The following is a 20,826-nucleotide window of genomic DNA, read 5'->3' on the forward strand; positions in this document are numbered from 1 at the left end:
AGAATTCTGGCACAGGATATGACATGGATGAACCTCACCAACGTTATGCTAAGTGAAAGCAGCCAAACACAAAAGGACAAATAGTATACAATTCCATCTATATGAGGACCCACTTTTAGAGAGAGAAGGTAAGATGGTGGGAGCCAGGGGCTGGTCAGAGGGGCAATGGAGAGTTAGTGTTCCAATGGGAACAAAAGGTTCAGTTTGAGATGATGAGAAAGTTCTGGAGATGGATAGAGGCTGTGATTGCTCAATGGGGAGAAAATCTTTGATGCCACATAACTGAATGCTTCAAAATGTTCAAAATAATAAATTTTACATATTTTACCATGACAAAAAAGGGATGAAAAAATTGGCATACTCTAAGAATGTCAATGCCATAAATAGCTTTATATGACATAGAGGAAGACAAGGGTGTTGTGATGTGATGAGCCTATGTTATGTGATTCAACACCTCAATCCCAAAGTATACCCAAAATAAGGGTTCAGAGGTCATAAAATAAGGTCACTGATAAATGACTTGGTGAGGCTGTAATGGACTCCTTGACAAGCTCTCCAGAACTTCTCCCCTGCAGCATAGGTGCCATGAACATGCTCAAATTGAAATGGATTTGTCCTGTGGTCAGCCCATCCTGAACTGGGGGATTTCAACAGAAAATGTCAACAGCCCACAACCATCTGAGGCTTGATATTCATAGTTCATATAAGAATTCATCATTCTCATCTAAACTGTGAGAGCCACGGGGATTTCTCAAAATGGAAAATTATTCATGGTGTCTCCATAAAACAAAAATGATGGGCAGCTTACTAAGGGCTCATCCAATATGTGTAACTAAGGAAAACAAAACAAAACAAAACAAAATCCCTTTAAAAATCATGAATAAAAGAGTGACCGTATCACTGCTCTGATAGGTCATAATCTCTATTTCACTCTCCGACCTGAGATCAATCACTGACCCAGATCTTCTATTGATGCAACCAGTTTCCCCTGAGTGAATATTGTAAAATAGCAATAAATGCAATTCTTTTACCTCCAAACCAAACCCAAAGACTCTAAGGTGTTGTTGCTGGCCAGGTTACTATGGCCCATTAGGACTGTGATTGGAATTAAAATTGGAAGCTTAAAATTGGGCAAGATAAGGGGCACCTGGAAGGCACAGTCTGATAGGCAACTGACTCTTGATTTTGGCCTAGGTCATCATCTGCCTGTGGTGAGATCAAGCTCCACAACTGGCTCCACATTCAACCTGGAGTCTGGTTGAGATTCTCTCCCTCTCCCTCTGCCCACCACACTTATGCTATCTCTCTCTGAAATAAATAAATCAATAAATCTTCTAAGAAAACTTTTTTAAAAAATAGACCACAATCAGACTCTAAAATACAGAGAACAAACTAAGGGTTGCTGGAGAGTATATGGGGATGGGGGGTGCATGCACTAAATGGGTGATTGAGTTTGAGGAGGGCATTTGTTGCGTTGAGCACTGGATGTTGAAAATAAGTGATGAATTATAGAATTCTATTCCTGAACCTAATATTACACTATCTGTTAACCAACTGGAATTTTTTTTTAAACTTTGAACTGAAAAAAATAAACAGATAGTTGGTTGTTATGTATGAAAAAATTAAAGACTGAATAGTGAACAAAGTTAAACTGTAGATCATCTTTCATGAACTGATACAAAAATCATGATCTGGGTCATCTAGGGTCTTGATACCTGTTATTCACTTCTTTTTCTTGAAACAAAAGATCCTTCTATGCAGAGACTGTCTTTCTGATCAAGAGATTTCTTAGTGCCAGTTTTATGTCTCTGTTCCTCAGACCATAGATGAAGGGGTTCAGCATGGGTGTGACCACTGTGTACATCACTGAAGCTATGGCAGTTGTCCTCGAGTTTTGAGAAGCTGCAGAACTAAAATATACCCCAAAGCCTGTACCAAAGAATAAAGAGACAACCAAGAGGTGAGACCCACACGTGGAAAATGCTTTATACTTGCCCCCAGAAGACGGAATTTTCAAAATAGAGGTTACAATTCTAGAGTAAGAGTAAAGGATACCAATGAGAGGAATAAAACCCCGAATTCCACTTGTAACATAAATTGCCAGGTTATTGAAGAAGGTGTCAGAACAAGCAAGGTGGATCACTTGATTAAGTTCACAAAAAAAGTGAGGGATTTCTAACTGCGTACAAAAAGACAATTGCAAAACCAGTAAGTCATGTAATAGAGAGTCCAGAACACTCAACACCCAGCATGCCAAAAGAAGGCTGGCACAGAACTTGGAGTTCATGATAACCATGTAGTGCAGTGGGTGACAGATGGCCGCAAACCGGTCATAGGCCATCACTGTCAAGAGAAAGTTGTCTACTCCCACAAAAACCATGAAAAAGTATATCTGGCTGAGGCAGCCTGCATAGGTGATCACTTTGCTCTGTGTCTGGAGGTTCAGCAGCATCTTGGGGATGGTGGTGGAGGTGAAACAGATGTCTACAAAGGACAGGTTGGAGAGGAAGAAGTACATGGGTGTGTGGAGGCGGGAGTCTGTGACAATGGCCAGGATGATGAGCAGGTTCCCACTGAAGGTGAGCAGGTACATGGACAGGAACTGCCACAGGAGCAGTGGCTGCAGTTCTCCCTCCTCTGAAAGTCCCAGGAGGATAAATTCTGAAACAGCAGTTTGATTCCTTTGTTCCATGTAACTGCTGAAAACAGCTGGAACAGAGACAAGAGCATAACAAAGTCACAAACAGTGAGCACAGAATTAAAAGAAATGCGTGACTGGTGTTCCTGGGGGGCTCAGCTGTTTCAGCAACCAACTCCTGATTTCAGCTTAGGTCATGATCTCCTGGTGGTGAATTCAACCCCCACACTGGACTCTGCTGGGAGCAGAGGCTATGTCAGATGCTCTTCCTCCCCTTCTCCTCCTCTGCCCATTTGTGTTCTCTCTCTCTCTCTCTCTCTCTCTCACACATCTATCTTGTCTATCTCTCTCTCTCTCTTTCTCTCAGTCATCCTGAGAGAAAGAGAGAGAGAGAGAGAGAAATGCTGAGATTTGTGAAATTTTTGTTTTCAAATTGCTTCACTCATTAATTCTCATACATTACCTATCCATCTAGAATAATAAGCTAAAAATTTCAAGGACCTCAAAAGCCCATGTTTTCCATGTTACTGAAAAAATTAGCAGTCCTGAATTGAAATATTTACCCAAAGTACTGCTGTCCTCTATAAATTTCCTGAGATGTTTTTTGTTCACTTGACAAATATTTTAACCAATTATCTTGTGGCAAGCACTGTTGAGAGCATTATAAATTAGTGATGTGTGTTTGACCTTAACAAGATTGAGTCTGGTATGTGTGTGTCAGAGGGAGCAATAAAATATTAATGAGTGAGCAAATGACATTTCAAGTGGTGGTTTTCACTAATAAGTAAAATAATGCAAGACAGGGTAGTACAACATGGATGAGAAAACTTTCCAGTGTCTCTTCTCTGATAAGGGGATTTTGAGCAGGAAAGCTGAGGATAGTGGATTCTTGAACCATGCACATAATTTTGAGAAAAACACATAAGGCAGAGAAAGAGCCTGTGCAAAGAGCCTTAGACAAGAGCTCACTGAAACTGTAGGGCAACATCAAAGAGAAAGCTGTGAGCAGGATAGGTAACACCAAAAGAACAGGTGCTGGATGTAGGAGAAGAGAGAGGATGTCAAAGTCTCCTACATCTTTGGAAACGTTCTAAGGCAATGGACATTGTCATTCTGTGTGTGTGTGTGTGTGTGTGTGTGTGTGTACATATATATGTACGTCTGTGTGTATATATGCGTGTATATACATATATGTACATATATATATTATATATTTTCTGTAATATATACAAATGGAAATATATATACAAATGGAAAAAATTTATTCCTCCACAATTCTTTCTCTTTCTCTCTCTATCCTCAGTAGTTGGTCTACACTCTGCATTTTTTTATTAACTAAACAGCTCAGCTTGCTCTAAATGTTTAACCAGTGTGTACTCTAATGTTAACTTCTCTATTCTCTACACACACACACGCACAGAAACACAGACAAACACACAGAAACACACACACATACACACACACATGCAAGGAGGCAAGCACAGAGTGCAGAGAAGGAGAAATACAGTGTTTTCCAGTATTGTAGTATTGTGTACCCCTTGTAGCTGAAGCACAACTGTATTAGAAAGCAGAGGAAAGGCTATACCATGAGCCACAGAGCTTCTTTCTCCTAGGAGGATTGCATTTTATAATTTCAACATTTTAATGGAGTAGTCATGATTAAAGATCACGAGATCCACACAGAATTAGAAGGATGAACACCAATCCTTCTCAAACTCTTCCAAAAAATTTCAAAGGGCAAACACTTCCTACTTTATTCCAAGAGGACAGTACTGCACTTACACTGAAGCCAAAGACGTTGCAAAAAAAGAGGAGTACAGATCAACATTCCATGGGAATCTTTGACTAAATATTACAACTGAATATAGCAGCCTTTTGTTCATGCTGTATAAAAGGATTATGCATCATGACCAAGTGGGATGCATTCTTGGAAGGCAAGGATGGTTTAATTTATGAAAACCCCTCCCTGTAATACACCACAGTAACAGAATGAAGGATAAAAGGCAGGATTATCTCAACTGATGTAGAAAAAAATGACAAAATTCTGCATTATTTCATAATAGCAACATTGGAAAAATTCAGAACAAGAGGAAACTACCTCAATGTGATATAGCTCACATATGAAAACCCACCTTCATTCTTAATAGTGAAAGTCTGAAACAACCCTAAGATAAGAACAAGGCAAGAATGCCTGCTTTTATAACTTCTTTACACACAGCTTTCCAAATTACATGCAAAGCAATGAACCAGTGAAGAAGAAAGAAAGAAAGAAAGAAAGAAAGAAAGAAAGAAAGAAAGAAAGAGGAAAAGGAGAAGATGACAGAGAAAGGAGGGAGGGAGGAAGGAAGGAAGGTGAGAAAAGAGAAAGGAAAGGGAAAGGAAGGAAAGGGAAGGCATGAAACTTAGAAAGGAAGAAAAAATACGATTTCTGTTCCTAAAGAAGGTGATTGTATTTTATAAAATAAAACATAATTAAAAACAGGAAAAACCAATAGACTAATACATGGTTCAACAATGTTACAAATACAAATCAAACTCAACACACACAAAACAGATAATCGTGTCAAAAAAATGGAGAGAAGACATGAATAGACACTTCTCCAATGAAGACAAATTAAAAAACGTTCAAAAACGTTCCCTAGCCATTAGGGAGATTCAAATCAAAACCACATTGAAATATTACCTTACACCAGTAAGAATGGCCAAGATTAATAAGACAGGAAACAACATGTGTTGGAGGGGATGTGGAGAAAGGGGAACCCTCTTCCACTGTTCGTGAGAATGTAATTTGGTGCAGCCACTTTGGAGAACAGTGTGGAGATTCCTTCAGAAATTAAAAATGGAGCTTCCCTATGACATGCAATTGCACTACTGGGTATTTACCCCAAAGATACAGATGTACTGAAAATAAAGGCCATCTGTACCCCAATGTTCATAGAAGCAATGGCCATGGGCGCCAAACTGTGGGAAGAACCAAGATACCCTTCAACCATGAATAAGTAAGGAATATGTGGTCCATATACACTATGGCATATTATGTCTCCATCAGAAAGGATGAATAACCAACATTTGTAGCAACATGGATGGACTGGAAGAGACATGCTGAGTGAAATAAGTCAAGCAGAGAGAGTCAATTATCATATGGTTTCACTTATTTGTGGAGCATAAGGAAAAACATGGAGGATATGGGGAAATGGAGAGGAAAAGGGAGTTGGGGAAAATTGGAGGGGGATATGAACCATGAGAGACTATGAACTCTAAAAAACAATCTGAGGGTCTTGACAGGGCGGGACATGGGAGGAAGGGTGAGCCTGGTGGGTATGTATTGCATGGAGCACTGGGGGTGGTGCATAAACAATGAATGCTGGTACATTGAAAAGAAATTTGAAAAATAAAAAAATTTTTAAAAAATACAAAATCCAGAATCCATTCCTGATTAAAACGCTTCAAATTATAGGGATGGAGGGAGCATTCCTGAACTTCATCAAATCTATCTATGAAAGACCCACGGCAAATATCATCCTCAATGGGAAAAAGCTTGCAGCCTTCCCGTTGAGATCAGGAACATGACAAGGATGCCCACTCTCACCACTCTTGTTCAGCATAGTATTAGAAGTCCTAGCAACAGCAATCAGACAACAAAGAAAAATAAAATGTATCCAAATTGGCAATGAAAAAGTAAAACTCTCTCTATTCGCAGATGACATGATTCTTTATATGGAAAACCCAAAAGACTCTACCCCCAAACTACTAGAACTCAAACAACAATTCAGCACCATGGCAGGATACAAAGTCAATGAACAGAAATCAGTGGCTTTGTTATGTATTAACAATGAAAATACAGAAAAGGATATTAGAGAATCAATTCCACTTACTACAGCACCAAGAACCAGAAGATACCTGGGAATAAACCTAACCAAAGAGGTAAAGGATCTATATTTGAGGAACTACAGAACACTCATGAAGAAATCGAAGAAGACACAAAAAGATGGAAGACCATTCCATGTTTTTGGATCGGAAGAATAAACACTCTTAAAATGTCTATACTGCCTAGAGCAATCAATACTTTTAATGCCATTCCAATCAAAATTCCACCGGTATTCTTCAAAGAGCTGGAGCAAATAATCCAAAAATTTGTATGGAATCAGAAGAGACCACAAATCACTAAGGAAATGTTGAAAAACAAAAATAAAACTGGGGGCATCACGTTACCTGATTTCAAGCTTTACTACAAAGCTGTGATCACCAAGACAGCATGGTACTGGCATAAAAACAGACACACAGACAAGTGGAACAGAGTAGAGAGCCCAGATATGGACCCTCAACTCTGTAGTCAATTAAACTTCGACAAAACAGGAAAAAATATACAGTAGAAAAAGACAGTCTCTTCAATAAATGGTTCTGGGAAAACTGGGCAGCTATATGTAGAAGAATGAAACTCGATCATTCTCTTACACCATACACAAAGATAAAGTCAAAATGGATAAAAGACCTCAGCGTGAGACAGGGATCCATCAGAATCCTAGAGGAGAACATAGACAGTCATCTCTTCGATATCAGCCACAGCAACTTTTTTCAAGATATGTCTCCAAAGGCAAAGGAAACAAAAGCGAAGATGAACCTTTGGGACTTCATCAAAATCAAAAGCTTCTGCACAGCAAAGGAAACAGTCAACAAAACAAAGAGGCAACCCATGGAATGGGAGAAGATATTTGCAAATGACAGTACAGACAAAAGGTTGATTTCCAGGATCTGTAAAGAAATCCTCAAACTCAACACACACAAAACAATCATATCAAAAAATGGGCAGAAGATATGAACAGAGACTTCTCCAATGAAGACATACAAATGGCTATCAGACACATTAAAAAAATGTTCATGATCAGTAGCCATCAGGGAGATTCAAAGTAAAACCACATTGAGATATGACCCTACACCAGTTAGAATGGCCAAAATTAGCAAGACAGGAAACAACATGTGTTGGAGGGGATGTGGAGAAAGGGTAACCCTCCTACACTGTTGGTGGGAATGCAAGTTGGTGCAGCCTCTTTGGAGAACAGTGTAGAGATTCCTCAAGAAATTAAAAATAGATCTTCCCTATGACCCTGCAATTGCACTCCTGGGTATTTACCCCAAAGATACAGATGTCGTGAAAGGAAGGGCCATCTGTACCCCAATGTTTATAGCAGCAATGGCCATGATGGCCAAACTGTGGAAAGAACCAAGTTGCCCTTCAACGGATGAATTGATAAGGAAGATGTGGTCCATATACACTATGGAGTATTATGCCTCCATCAGAAAGGAGGAATACCCAACTTTTGTAGCAACATGGACAGGATTGGAAGAGATTATGCTGAGTGAAATAAGTCAAGCAGAGAGAGTCAATTATCATATGGTTTCACTTATTTATGGAGCATAACAAATAGCATGAAAGACAAGGGGAGATGGAGAGGAGAAGGGAGTTGAGGGAAATTGGAATGGGAGGTGAACCATGAGAGACTATGGACTCTGAAAAACAATCTGAGGGTTTTGAAGGGACGGGGAGGTTGGGGAACCAGGTGGTGGGTATTAGAGAGGGTACATATTGTGTAGCACTCTGTGTGGTGCAAAAACAATGAATACTGTTATGCTGAAAAAAATTAATTAATTAAAAAAATACAAATCATACACAGAAAACACAGAGGAGTGAGAAAATCCCAGAATGTAATGTTCCATGTGACAAAATAAAAAACAATCTAACTATATATAATGGCATGAAGAAAATCTCAATGAAGCATGTGGGCAAAAATGCAGAAATATCAAAAGAAATGAAATCTTGCCATTTGCAACAACATGGATGGAACTAGAGAGTATCATGCTTAGCGAAATAAGTCAAGCAGAGAAAGACAACTATCATATGATCTCCCTGATATGAGGAAGTGGTGATGCAACATGGGGGCTTAAGTGGGTACGAGAAGAATAAATGAAACAAGATGAGATTGGGAGGGAGACAAACCATAAGTGACTCTTAATCTCACAAAACAAACTGAGGGTTGCTGGGGGGAGGGGGTTTGGGAGAAGGGGGTGGGATTATGGACATTGGGGAGGGTATGTGCTTTGGTGAGTGCTGTGAAGTGTGTAAACCTGGTGATTCACAGACCTGTACCCCTGGGGATAAAAATATATGTTTATAAAAAATAAAAAATTATATTTAAAAAAATATATAAAAAAAATAAATTAAAAAAATAAAAATAAAAATAAAAAATTAAATTAAAAAAAGGGGAAAAATGCAGAAATATGTGATCTGGAGACTGAGTGGTGCCAGTGAAACTGGAGATGAAAGTGTACAGAATGATTCTACTATAGTTAATAGAGGTGTATCCCAGAAAGAACTGCTAATGATGCTGATACGCTACACATGTGAACTGAAACTGAACATATAAAGAAATGGAAAGTAAATCGTGGGCCATTTGGTGTTGGGGTTTACATGTAAGCAAGGTGGAGAGGTTAGGGTGATCCATGTGGCAATAAATGGGAGCTGGAGCCATCAGTATGAACTTGTTTCAGCTTAACAAAGTTACAGAGAGTTGTATATATCTAGCCCTATCTCTATCCCTATCTCTATCGCTATCTCTATCTCTATCTATCTGTGTGTGTGTGTGTGTGTGTGTGTGTATGCACATATACACAGAGTATACATCAGGTGTGGGTGTATAGAGACCCTGGCAGCAGCAAGCACACCTGGCACCCAGATCCCGGTGCTGATCCAATGATCCAATAAAATGAAACAGATCAATAAAATGAGTCCTTGCAGGAATCACTGATTCTAGGGCTCGGGGGGTAAAATACAGGAAGCTGAAGCTGAAGCTGAAGTTTCTTTTACTGTAAGACAGTAATGAAATATTACCCTAAAAAGCCAAGAATAGAGACATGCTAAAGAGACATATTAGGTGACTGAAGGAGTTCTCTATTGCTAAAGCTGGAACAAATTGGGCGACAAAATGAAATACTACTGGGTTAAAACACAGACTATATTACCAATATCAAGGAGTGCACACCAGCGTAAATAAGTGGGAAAAAATGGAGAAGAGGCACACTAGAGGGCAGAAGAATACCAAGGATGTGCATAGATATTCCATTTTCTTTTTTTCTTCTTTTAAATTTATTTTCAGCATAACAATATTCATTGTTTTTGCACCACACCCCGTGCTTTATGCAATACGTGTCATTTTCAAGGAGGTGGAGGATAATTCCCACTACTTAGGAATAAGGCTACACTTAGAAAAGTCCCTACAAGAGTACAGTATGGAAAAAAAAAAAAGTGGGAGGGAAGTAACCACAGTAGAGAAATCTGGAAAACCCCAGGCACCCAGCGAATCAGCAGCAACACCAATGGGGGTCAGTCATGTTGATAGTGTGTACCCTTGATATCATGAGATGAATATGGCAATTTACCTCTCTGGTCTTCTTATCCCACACCCATAGTCCTAGCCTACTCAGAAAGAAAAGAACAAGGAGGCAAGTCCATGAAAGATAATTTTATAGGACACCCACCTAGTACTGCTCAAAACTATCAATTACTTCAAGAACAAAGGAGGCCTCAGAAAATTCACGTGTATGGAAGCTCAGCAGATAAGAGGATTACACATAACATGTATAACAGATACAATGTAATGATAAGACCAGAAACTGGGAAAGGAGCTTGTGAGAACTCTCCGAACTATCACAGCAATTTGTTGTGTGTGTAAATGTAAAACTGTTCAAAAACTAAAGTTGAATAAAACTTAAAATTATTAATGAAGAAAAAAAATTATTAATGAAATGCAAACCTTTGGAAACACGGAACACTGACAACATCTTGGGCTCTATTACATGTTTTCTGTAAGCAGTATCACTGTTGTCAGGGACACTTCCAACCATAAAATAAGACTGATAACAAATTGATACTTTTTGAAAGCTTTCAATAAAATGATGACTATGATATGATAAGTCTAGAACTGTTTGTACTATTAACTAATACATACAAATGATAAAGAAAAGATGTCTGGTACACTTTCTGGAAAAAAACATAATAATGAATGAAAAAAAATCATCTGATTTTTTTGTATCCATGATGTCTACCCCCTCTGAGACCCATCACGTGTCTCACATCTCAGGCTCATGGTGCTACTTCTATCCCTCAATGTCCCTCTCACACTCTGAACACAGTAACAGTTTGATCTTTACAGTAACCTATGTCAATTTTCCACAGAGCAGATCTATGCATAGATATCCCCTGACCTTTAAAACCTGCACTTATGCTTCACTACTTTCAGAATTATATTTCAACCCTGTAGCCAAAACACTTGATTTTTTCTTAACATACGATTTCCTACTAGGCCAGTTGCCTATTCACCCATTTTGCATATCCTGCTACTGATTGTTGGTCAGATCAGTAAGAAGTGTTTCTAATCATAGCAGCACAACTTCTAGTTCAATTAATTTCTAAATTTCCTCATCTGCTGTTTCTTGCTGGATGGATCATACCCAATGTGCCCCTGGAGGGACCAAAACACCTTCTTCAATGGTCAGTTCCATTATAATCTTGTCTGTGAAGCCTTCACTAAGTCCCATAAAAGAGTTAACTTTTGGGAAAAAAATATTCAAAGAATAAGTCAACTTTTTGAATACTTCTACAGATTTCAATGCAACCTCACGATACCATGTTTACTTATTTTTACATCTCTCACTTCGTTTATGCAGTGAGTACCTTGAGAGAAGAAACAACATCTTATTTGTTTCCACAATAAATGGTAGTGTTTATCATATGCTAAATACTGAAAAAATGTTTGTTGAAAGACTACAATAACAAATGGCTGAATAATGATAGTCACTCTCAAAAATGAAAGAACAAGGAATGAAACAGAGGAAAGACTGTTGAGGAATGGAGTCTATATGATTAAACATTACTCCAGAGAAGACAGCTCAGAGAGAGGTGGCTTAGTGTAGGCAGAGTTTCTCTTCAGAATCAAAGCCTGAACAGGCAGGCCTTAGCTTTATTAAACTCTCCTTTACATATTGTCCCTGTCAATCCCCCAACAATAATCACCAACAAAAGGGGTCCTTCCCACCACACAACAGGTCCCCAGCACTTGTGACTCACCCAGATGTTATCACAGAACAGTATGAGATCCCTGACCCATTTTCTCCCATGGATGATTGATGAGGTTGGAAGTTATGCCCCCAGAAAAGGAAAAGACAGTCCTATTCATGAAGGCTTTGGAAGGCACAGTTATGTGTTTGTATCACCTGAGATTAGAAAAGATGAAGGCAGGGGGTGCAGCAGAGACATTTTCAATTTCTGTGGCTACAGAGGCTGAATTCCCAGGAGTCTCATTAATGAAATAGTCTTTTGTCTCACTTCCCATTGAAAGACTTGGTCAGAAACACAGAATGCAAACTAGTCCCAGTGTTGGTATTAGGACACCGCCTGGGCATTCCATGATCGTCTCTCATCCCATTAAACTCTTTGATCTCACAAGGAGGTCCTCTCCCTGTAGAGGGTCTCACTAAGCCAGAGTACCCCATAATGAATATGCAACTCTTTATTTGGAAGAGAGATTCCATGTTCCCTAAATCTCTTCTTTCTCCCATCTGAACCCTCTCCTGTTGGCTCATGATCATGGATCCCCCAGCCCCCACAATGCTTTTCCTGTTCTGCACCTCTTTCTCCTTCATTGTACACGGTTTCTGTTTAACGTGGCTCGACCATTAGCCTCTTTGGGCATCTTGCAAACACTTGGATAGCAGGGGTAGATACAGAGGTACTAAGGTACATCCTGGGGATTAAGAAAAGTGTAAGATATGGCTCAGAGTTAAAACATGGCAAGAGACTGAACAACAAATGAATGTACTAACCTGAAATGGCCCTGACACCTGATGAAGAGAACACCAACATAATTGACTCTTTCAGGGGCAATGAATGAAGGCTTCCCAAATAAGCTTATAATGTCCTCAGTCTTGATGTCAGGGAAAGGGGTAAGAGCACTCCAAGAAGGGGTATCAGGGTAGTCAATGTGGCAGTTAGACTGTTAAGGTACAGTCAAGATATTTCCTGTACTTCATACTTGCTGACCAGTAATAAGGGGCTAAGGATGATAATTGAAACCTGCCCCTGGGCAGTGAGACAGCATTCAGATAGCAGAGATGCTTGCTTGTATTTTGGCTACAGGCTGACTTTTTTTATGAAAATAGTTGAGTGTCAGTGCAGATTTCGTGGTGGCATGTCCAGGATCAAGATCACCTTGTGGAAAAGTCATCCTGTAACAATGTTGTGCATACACTCTTGCTACTATAATACTGAAAGAAAACTGAAAACGTATAGACTGATAAAATAGAGAAAGAATGGACACTTTTACAAGGCCAAAAAAAAAAACATAATATAGTATGCAAGTTTTCCACATAGATGGAGCTAAAGGTATAGTACTGAGTGAAATAAGTCAGTCTGAAAAAGACCAATACCATTTGATGTCAATCATATATGGAATTGAGGAAACGAAATGTATGAACAAACCAGGAAAAGAGAGACAAGAAAACACAGACTCTTAAATACAGAAAAGAAAATGGTGATTGCCAAAGGTGAGGTGGGTGAGGAGATGGATGAGATAAATAAAGAGGGTTAAGACTACACCTATCTTCATGAACACTGAAAAGTATACACAATTGTTGGATCATTGTTATACACCTGAAGCTAATATAACAAAGTATGTTATTATACTTTCATAAAAAATAATCCCAGGGAGAGGGGGAAACCTGATTTTCAGAACTACCAAATTTTACTTTTAAACCAATCTGTTTTTAATAACAACAACAAAAACAGAAACAGAAATCACTGGGCTAGGAGAAAGCCCATATATATAAACTCTCATGTATATGATTGAATGAGTTTTTATATTGCCAGGACAGTTCAATGGTAACCAGACAGCCATTCCAAGAAATAGTGATGGGAAACCAAGATTTCCATCTGCAAAATCTTGAAGGTAACCTTTCTGCCCATGATCTACAAACATGACTCCAAATGGATCACAGATCTAACCACAAGAAATAACACTGTAAGTACATAGAAGGAAACACAAAAGTACATATTTATGATATTGGATTTGACCAAGATTTCCAGTATATAATACCAAGGACATGGGCAACCAGAGAAAAAAGTACTTCCATAAGTTCAAACTATGTGTGCATTGAAAGGCACTATTTCCCAGGTGAAAAGGCAAGCCACAAAGAAAAAATTGGCAAACCACATACTTGATTACAAATTAATATCCAAAACATGTACAAAAATTCAATAACAAAAGACCCAAAAAATACATTTTTTAACTTTATTTTATTCTTTTTTTATTACAGTAAAACAGATATCATAAAATTTAGATCTTATCCATCTTTAACTGTACAGCCCAGCAGTATTAACAACAGAGCTCCAGAACTTTTCCTTCTTGCAGAGCTGAAATTCTGTACACATTGAACAATTCCCATTCCCCCTTCCCTTGGTTTCAGGCAACAACTGTTCTAGTTTCTATTTCGAAAAGTGGTGACTTTAGAGACTTCATATACATGAAATCATGTAATTATGTGTCTTGTCTGCTTTTCTTAATTTTTTATTTCCTTTCAGTGTACCAGAATTCATTGTTTATATACCACACCCAGTGTTCCATGCTATACCTGCCCTCCATAATACCCACCACCAGGCTCACCCAACCTCACACCCTCCGCCCCCTCAAAAGAAAGGTGAAAATGGAGGTGAACCATGAGAGACTATGGACTCTGAAAAACAATCTGAGGGTTTTGAAGGGGCGGGGTTGGGAGGTCGGGGTACCAGGTGGTGGTATTATAGAGGGCACAGATTGCATGGAGCACTGGGTGTGGTACAAAAATAATGAGTACTGTTATGCTGAAAATAAAAAATAAATTTAAAAAAATGGAAAAAAAAGAAAAGCAAAAATGAACTTTTGGCACTACATCAAGATCAAAACCTTCTGCACAGCAAAGAAAACAGTCAACAAAGCAAAGAGGCCGCCCATGGAATGGGAGAAGATATTCAGAAATGATGCTAAAAAAAGTATTAAAAAAAAAACCGAAAGAACAACTGTTGGCAATGATTTGGTGAAAAAGAAACTCTCTTGCACTGTTGGTGGGAATGCAAACAGGTGAAACCAATATGGAAAACAGTATGGAGGTTCCTCAAAAGTTAAAAATAGAACTATTTTATGATCCAGTAAACACACTTCTGGGTGAATAACTACCCCCAAAATTCAAAATTCAAAGGATTACATTTTTACAGCAGCATTATTTATAGTAGCTAAGCCATAGAAGCAAACCAAGAATCCATGAACAGATGAATGGTTAAAGAAGAGGGGAGGTGAATCACGAGAGACTATGGACTCTGAAAAACACTCTGAGGGGTTTGAAGTGGCAGGGGGGTGGGAGGTTGGGGTACCAGGTGGTGGGTATTATAGAGGGCACGGATTGCATGGAGCACTGGGTGTGGTGAAAAAATAATGAATACTGTTTTTCTGAAAATAAATAAATTGAAAAAAAATAAATAAAATAAAAACTTAAAAGAAGATATTATATAATTATACTTAGAATATTACTGTCATAAAAAAGAATGAAATCTTCCTATTTGCAATCCATGGACAGAGCTACAGAATGCAAAGCTACGTGAAATAAGTCAGCCATAGAAAGACAAATACCACATGATTTCACTCATAAGAAGAAGTTAAGAAAAAAAAACAAATGAGCAATGGAAAAAGAGAGAAAAACAAACTTGAAACAGACTCTTTAGAAAACAAACTGATGGTTACCTGAGGGGAAATAGGAGTCATGGGTGAAGTAGGTGATGGGGATTATGGAGTGCACTGCCCCTGACCAACACTGGATGATCTAAGGAGGTAGTGAATCACTATATTGTACAACTGAATCTAACATTACACTATATGTTAACTACACCAGAATCAAAATTTAAAATAATTTAAAATATAAAATTAATGGTGAAAAAAAAAACAGGCAATGGACTCAAATAAATATTTCTCCAAAGAAGATATGGAACTGATATTTAACACAAAAATGATGTGCAACACCATTAATTATTGGGGAAATGTAAACCAAAACCACTTCACACACACAAAGAGACACTTCTCCAAAGCAGATATAGGAATCAATACTTAGTACATGAAAGATGGGTAACATAAATATCTTTAGGGAAATGCAAACCAAAACCATACTATAGCCCCACTTCACACACACTAGGATGGCTATTTTCAAAGATAAAACAGAAAATAAGAGTTGGTGAGGACATGGGGAAATTGGAGCCTGGTGATGTTTTGCTGATGAGAATTTTAAAAATGGCACAGCTTCTGTGGGAAACTGTGTGCCAGTTCCTCAAAAACTGAAACACGGAATTATCATATGATCCAGTAGTTTCACCAGTGGGTATATGCCTACTTATATGCCCCCTAAGAATTTGTAGCAGTGACTAGAACAGATATTTGGACACCACTTGTCATAAAGCTTCAGTTACAGTAGCCAAAATGTGGATACAACCCCAATCTCCATCAACAAAATCACAGATGAATAAAACATGGTGACCACAGACAGTGGAATACCATTTGTCATTCATTCTATTCTGTAAAAAGAATAGAATTCTGGCACAGGCTATGACATGGATGAACCTCACCAACATTATGCTAAGTGAGAGCAGCCAAATACAAAAGGACAAATAATATACAGTTCCATCTATATGAGGCACCTACAAGACCCACTTTTAGAGAGATGAGGTAAGATGGTGGGAACCAGGGGCTGGCCAGAGGGGCAATGGAGAGTTAGTGTTCCATGGGAACAGAAGGTTCAGTTTGAGATGATGAGAAAGTTCTGGGGATGGATAGGGACTTTGGTTGCTCAATGGGGAGAAAATCTTTGATGCCACATAACTGAATGCTTCAAAATGTTCAAAATAATAAATTTTATATATTTTTTACCATGACAAAAAAAGGGATGAAAAAATTGGCATACTCTTAGAATGTCAATGCCATAAATAGCTTTATATGACATAGAGGAAGACAAGGGTGTTGTGATGTGATGAACCTATGTTATGTGATTCAATACCTCAACCCCAAAGTATACCCAAAATAAGAGTTCAGAGGTCATAAAATAAGGTCACTGATAAATGACTTGGTGAGGCTGTAATGGCCTCCTTGACAAGCTCTCCAGAACTTCTCCCCTGCAGCATAGGTGCCATGAACATGCTCAGATTGAAATGGATTTGTCCTGTGGTCAGCCCATCCTGAACTGGGGGATGTCAACAGAAAATGTCAACAGCCCACAACCATCTGAGGTTTGATATTCATAGTTCATATAAGAATTCATCATTCTCATCTAAACTGTGAGAGCCACGGGGATTTCTCAAAATGGAAAATTATTCATGGTGTCTCCATAAAACAAAAACGATGGGCAACTAAGGGCTCATCCAATTTGTGTAACTAAGGAAAACAAAAGAAAAAAAATCCCTTTAAAAATCATGAATAAAAGAGTGACCGTATCACTGCTCTGATAGGTCATAATCTCTATTTCACTCTCCGACCTGAGATCAATCACTGACCCATATCTTCAGTTGATGCAACCAGTTTCCCCTGAGTGAAGATTGTAAAATAGCAATGAATGCAATACTTTTTCCTCCAAACCAAACCCAAAGACTCTAAGGTGATGTTGCTGGCCAGGTTACTATGGCTCATTAGGACTGTGATTGGAATTTAAAATTGGTAACTTAAAATTGGGCAAAATACAGGGCACCTGGATGGCACAGTCTGTTAGGCAACTGACTCTTAATTTTGGCCGGGGTCATCATCTGCAGGTGGTGAGATCAAGCTCCGCAAGTGGCTCCTCATTCAACCTGGAGTCTGGTTGAGATTTTCTCCCTCTCTCTCTACTCCCCCCCGACTCATACTATTTCTCTCTCTCTCTGAAATATAAATAAATAAATAGATAGATGATAGATAGATGATAGATAGATAGATAGATAGATAGATGATAGATAGATATTTTAAGAAAACTTTTTTAAGAAAATAGACCACAATCAGACTCTTAAAGTCAGAAGACCAACTAAGGGTTGCTGAAGAGGATATGGGGGATGGATGTGCTAAATGGGTGATTGGGATTGAGGAGGGCATTTGTTGTTATGAGCACTGGACCTTGTCAGTAAGTGATAAATTACTGAATTCTATTCCTGAACCTAATATTACACTATCTATTAACTAACTGGAATTTTTTTAACTTCAAACTGAAAAAAATAAACAGATAGTTGATTGCTCTGTATAAAAAAATTAAAAGAAGGAATAGTGTAGAAAGATAAATTGTAGATCATGTTTCCATGAACTGATACAAAAATCATGATCTGGGTCATCTAAGGTCTTGAGACCTTTTACTCACATCTTTATCTTGAAACACAGGATCCTTCTATGAAGAGAAAGTCTTTCTGCTCAAGAGCTTTCTTAATGCCAGCTTTATGTCTCTGTTCCTCAGACCATAGATGAAGGGATTCAGCATAGGTGTGACCACTGTGTACATCACTGAAGCTATGGCAGTTGTCCTCGAGTTTTGAGAAGCTGCAGAACTAAGATACACCCCAAAGCCTGTACCATAGAATAAAGAGACAACCAAAAGGTGAGACCCACACGTGGAAAATGCTTTATACTTGCCCCCAGAAGACGGAATTTTCAAAATAGAGGTTACAATTCTAGAGTAAGAGTAAAGGATACTAATGAGTGGAATAAAACCCAGAAGTCCACTTGTAAGATAAATTGCCAGGTTATTGAAGAAGGTGTCAGAACAAGCAAGGTGGATCACTTGATTAAGTTCACAAAAAAAGTGAGGGATTTCTAACTGCGTACAAAAGGACAATTGCAAAACCAGTAAGTCATGTAATAGAGAGTCCAGAACACTCAACACCCAGCATGCCAGAAGAAGGCTGGCACAGAACTTGGGGTTCATGATAACCATGTAGTGCAGTGGGTGACAGATGGCCACAAACCGGTCATAAGCCATCACTGTCAAGAGAAAGTTGTCTACTCCCACAAAAAGCATGAAAAAATACATCTGGCTGAGGCAGCCTGCATAGGTGATCACTTTGCCCTGTGTCTGGATGTTCAGCAGCATCTTGGGGATGGTGGTTGAGGTGAAACAGATGTCTACAAAGGACAGGTTGGAGAGGAAGAAGTACATGGGTGTGTGGAGGTGGGAGTCTGTGACAATGGCCAGGATGATGAGCAGGTTCCCACTGAAGGTGAGCAGGTACATGGACAGGAACTGCCACAGGAGCAGTGGCTGCAGATCTCCCTCCTCTGAAAGCCCCAGTAGGATAAATTCTGAAACAGCAGTTTGATTCCTTTGTTTCATGTAACTGCTGAAAACAGCTGGAACAGAGACAAGAGCATAACAAAGTCACAAGCAGTGAGCACAGAATTAAAAGAAATGCTGTGACCGGTGTTCCTGGGGGGCTCAGTCGTTTCAGCAACCAACTCTTGATTTCAGCTCAGGTGGTGATTTCAAACCCCAAACTGGACTCTCTGCAGTGACAAGAGTCTGCCTCAAATTCTCTCATGTCCTCTTACCCTCCCGTGCTTGTCCTTTCCCTCTCTCTCTCTATCTCTCTCAAAATTAAATGAATAAATAAGAAAGAAAGAGAGAAAAAAGAAAGAAAGAAATCCAAGAAAGAAAGAAAGAGAAAAAAGAATAAATTCTGTTATTTGTGCAGTGAAATTGGCTTTTTCAACATGCTTAGTTCATTAATGCTTACACCTTACCTACAAATCTAGAAAAATTACCTAAGAATATCAAGGATCTCAAAAACTCCATATTTTTTATGATGCTGAAAATAATTGCAGTCCTAGTCCTGAATCAAAACATTTACCCAAAGCAATATTCTGCTTTATAAATTTCCTGAGATTTTTTTGTTTACTTAAGAAATATTTTAACCAATTATCTTGTGGCAAGCATTGTGAAAGCTTTATGAAGTAGTGATATGTGTTTGACCTTCACCAGATTGTGTCTAAGATATGTGTGTGCCAGAGAGAGCAATAAAATATTAATGAAAGAGCAAATGATGTTTCAAGAGGTGGTTTTCAACTGTAAAATAAAAGAGTGATACCAAATCCATAGTTTTTGAGAATTCAATAAAATAATGGCTATAATATGTCTGTCATTGTTTGTAGTATTAATTATCTCATAGATGTGATTAAAATAAGATGACTAACATAGTTTCTAATAAACACTTAATAATGAATAAAAATATTCATCTTATTTTTTAAATTTATTTATTTAAATTTTGTCAGTTAACATACAGTGCAATATTGGTTTCTGGAGTAGAATTCAGTGATTCATCACTTACATAAGACACTCAATGCTGATCTCACCAAGATCCTTCCTTACTACCCATCAGTAATCTAGCACATCCCCTCACCCCACCCACCCACCCACTTGCCTCCATTCATCAACCCTGTTTGTCCTCCACCATTAAGACTCTTTTATGGCTTGTTTTTTCTCTCCTTTTTTTCTTTTGTCCTTTCCCATTGTTCAGTGACTTTCTTTCTTAAATTCCACAAATGAGGAGATCATATATTATTTATTTTTCTCTGACTGATTTATTTCACTTAGCATAATACAGTCTAGTGCTACCCATATAATTGCAAATGGCAGCAATGACCAAACTGTAGTCCAGATGTCCATCTACTGATTAATGGATAAAGAGGATGTGTTATATACATATAATAAAATATTGTTCATCTGAATTTTTGTATCTACGATGTCCATCCCTCAGAGACCCATCACTTGCCTCCCATCTCATGCTCATGGTGCTACTTCTATCCCTCAATGTCCCCCTCACACTCTGAACACAGCAATAGTTTATTCTTCACATTAACCTGTGCCATTTTCCATAGAGCAAACCTGTGCATAGCTACCCCCTGACATTTAAAACCTGCACTTATGCCCCACTAATTTCAGAATTAAATTTCAATCCTTTAGTCAAAATACCTGATTCTTAACATACTGTTTCCTACCAGGCCAGGTTCATGTTGGTTCATTTTGCATACCCTGCTACTGATCTACTGATTGTTGGTCAGATCACTAATAAGTGTTTCTTTTCTTTTCTTTTCTTTTTTGAATTATATACATCAGGA

General features: G+C 38.5%; 2 protein-coding genes across 2 annotated transcripts; both read right to left on the reverse strand.

Moving 5' to 3' along the window:
• Positions 1–1,753: 1,753 nt before the first annotated feature.
• Positions 1,754–2,692, reverse strand: LOC309842434 (olfactory receptor 7A10-like; the record flags this gene model as incomplete). The annotated part of the gene is made up of 1 exon (XM_082686592.1): positions 1,754–2,692. The coding sequence occupies one exon, from the start codon at positions 2,690–2,692 to the stop codon at positions 1,754–1,756; it is 939 nt and encodes a 312-aa protein (XP_082542718.1).
• A 15,414-nt stretch (positions 2,693–18,106) lies between these two features.
• Positions 18,107–19,045, reverse strand: LOC309842442 (olfactory receptor 7A10-like; the record flags this gene model as incomplete). The annotated part of the gene is made up of 1 exon (XM_082686616.1): positions 18,107–19,045. The coding sequence occupies one exon, from the start codon at positions 19,043–19,045 to the stop codon at positions 18,107–18,109; it is 939 nt and encodes a 312-aa protein (XP_082542742.1).
• Between the last annotated feature and the right edge of the window lie 1,781 nt (positions 19,046–20,826).

Source organism: Mustela nivalis (assembly GCF_964662115.1).
Source record: "Mustela nivalis genome assembly, chromosome: 1".
Taxonomy (NCBI): Eukaryota; Metazoa; Chordata; class Mammalia; order Carnivora; family Mustelidae; genus Mustela; species Mustela nivalis.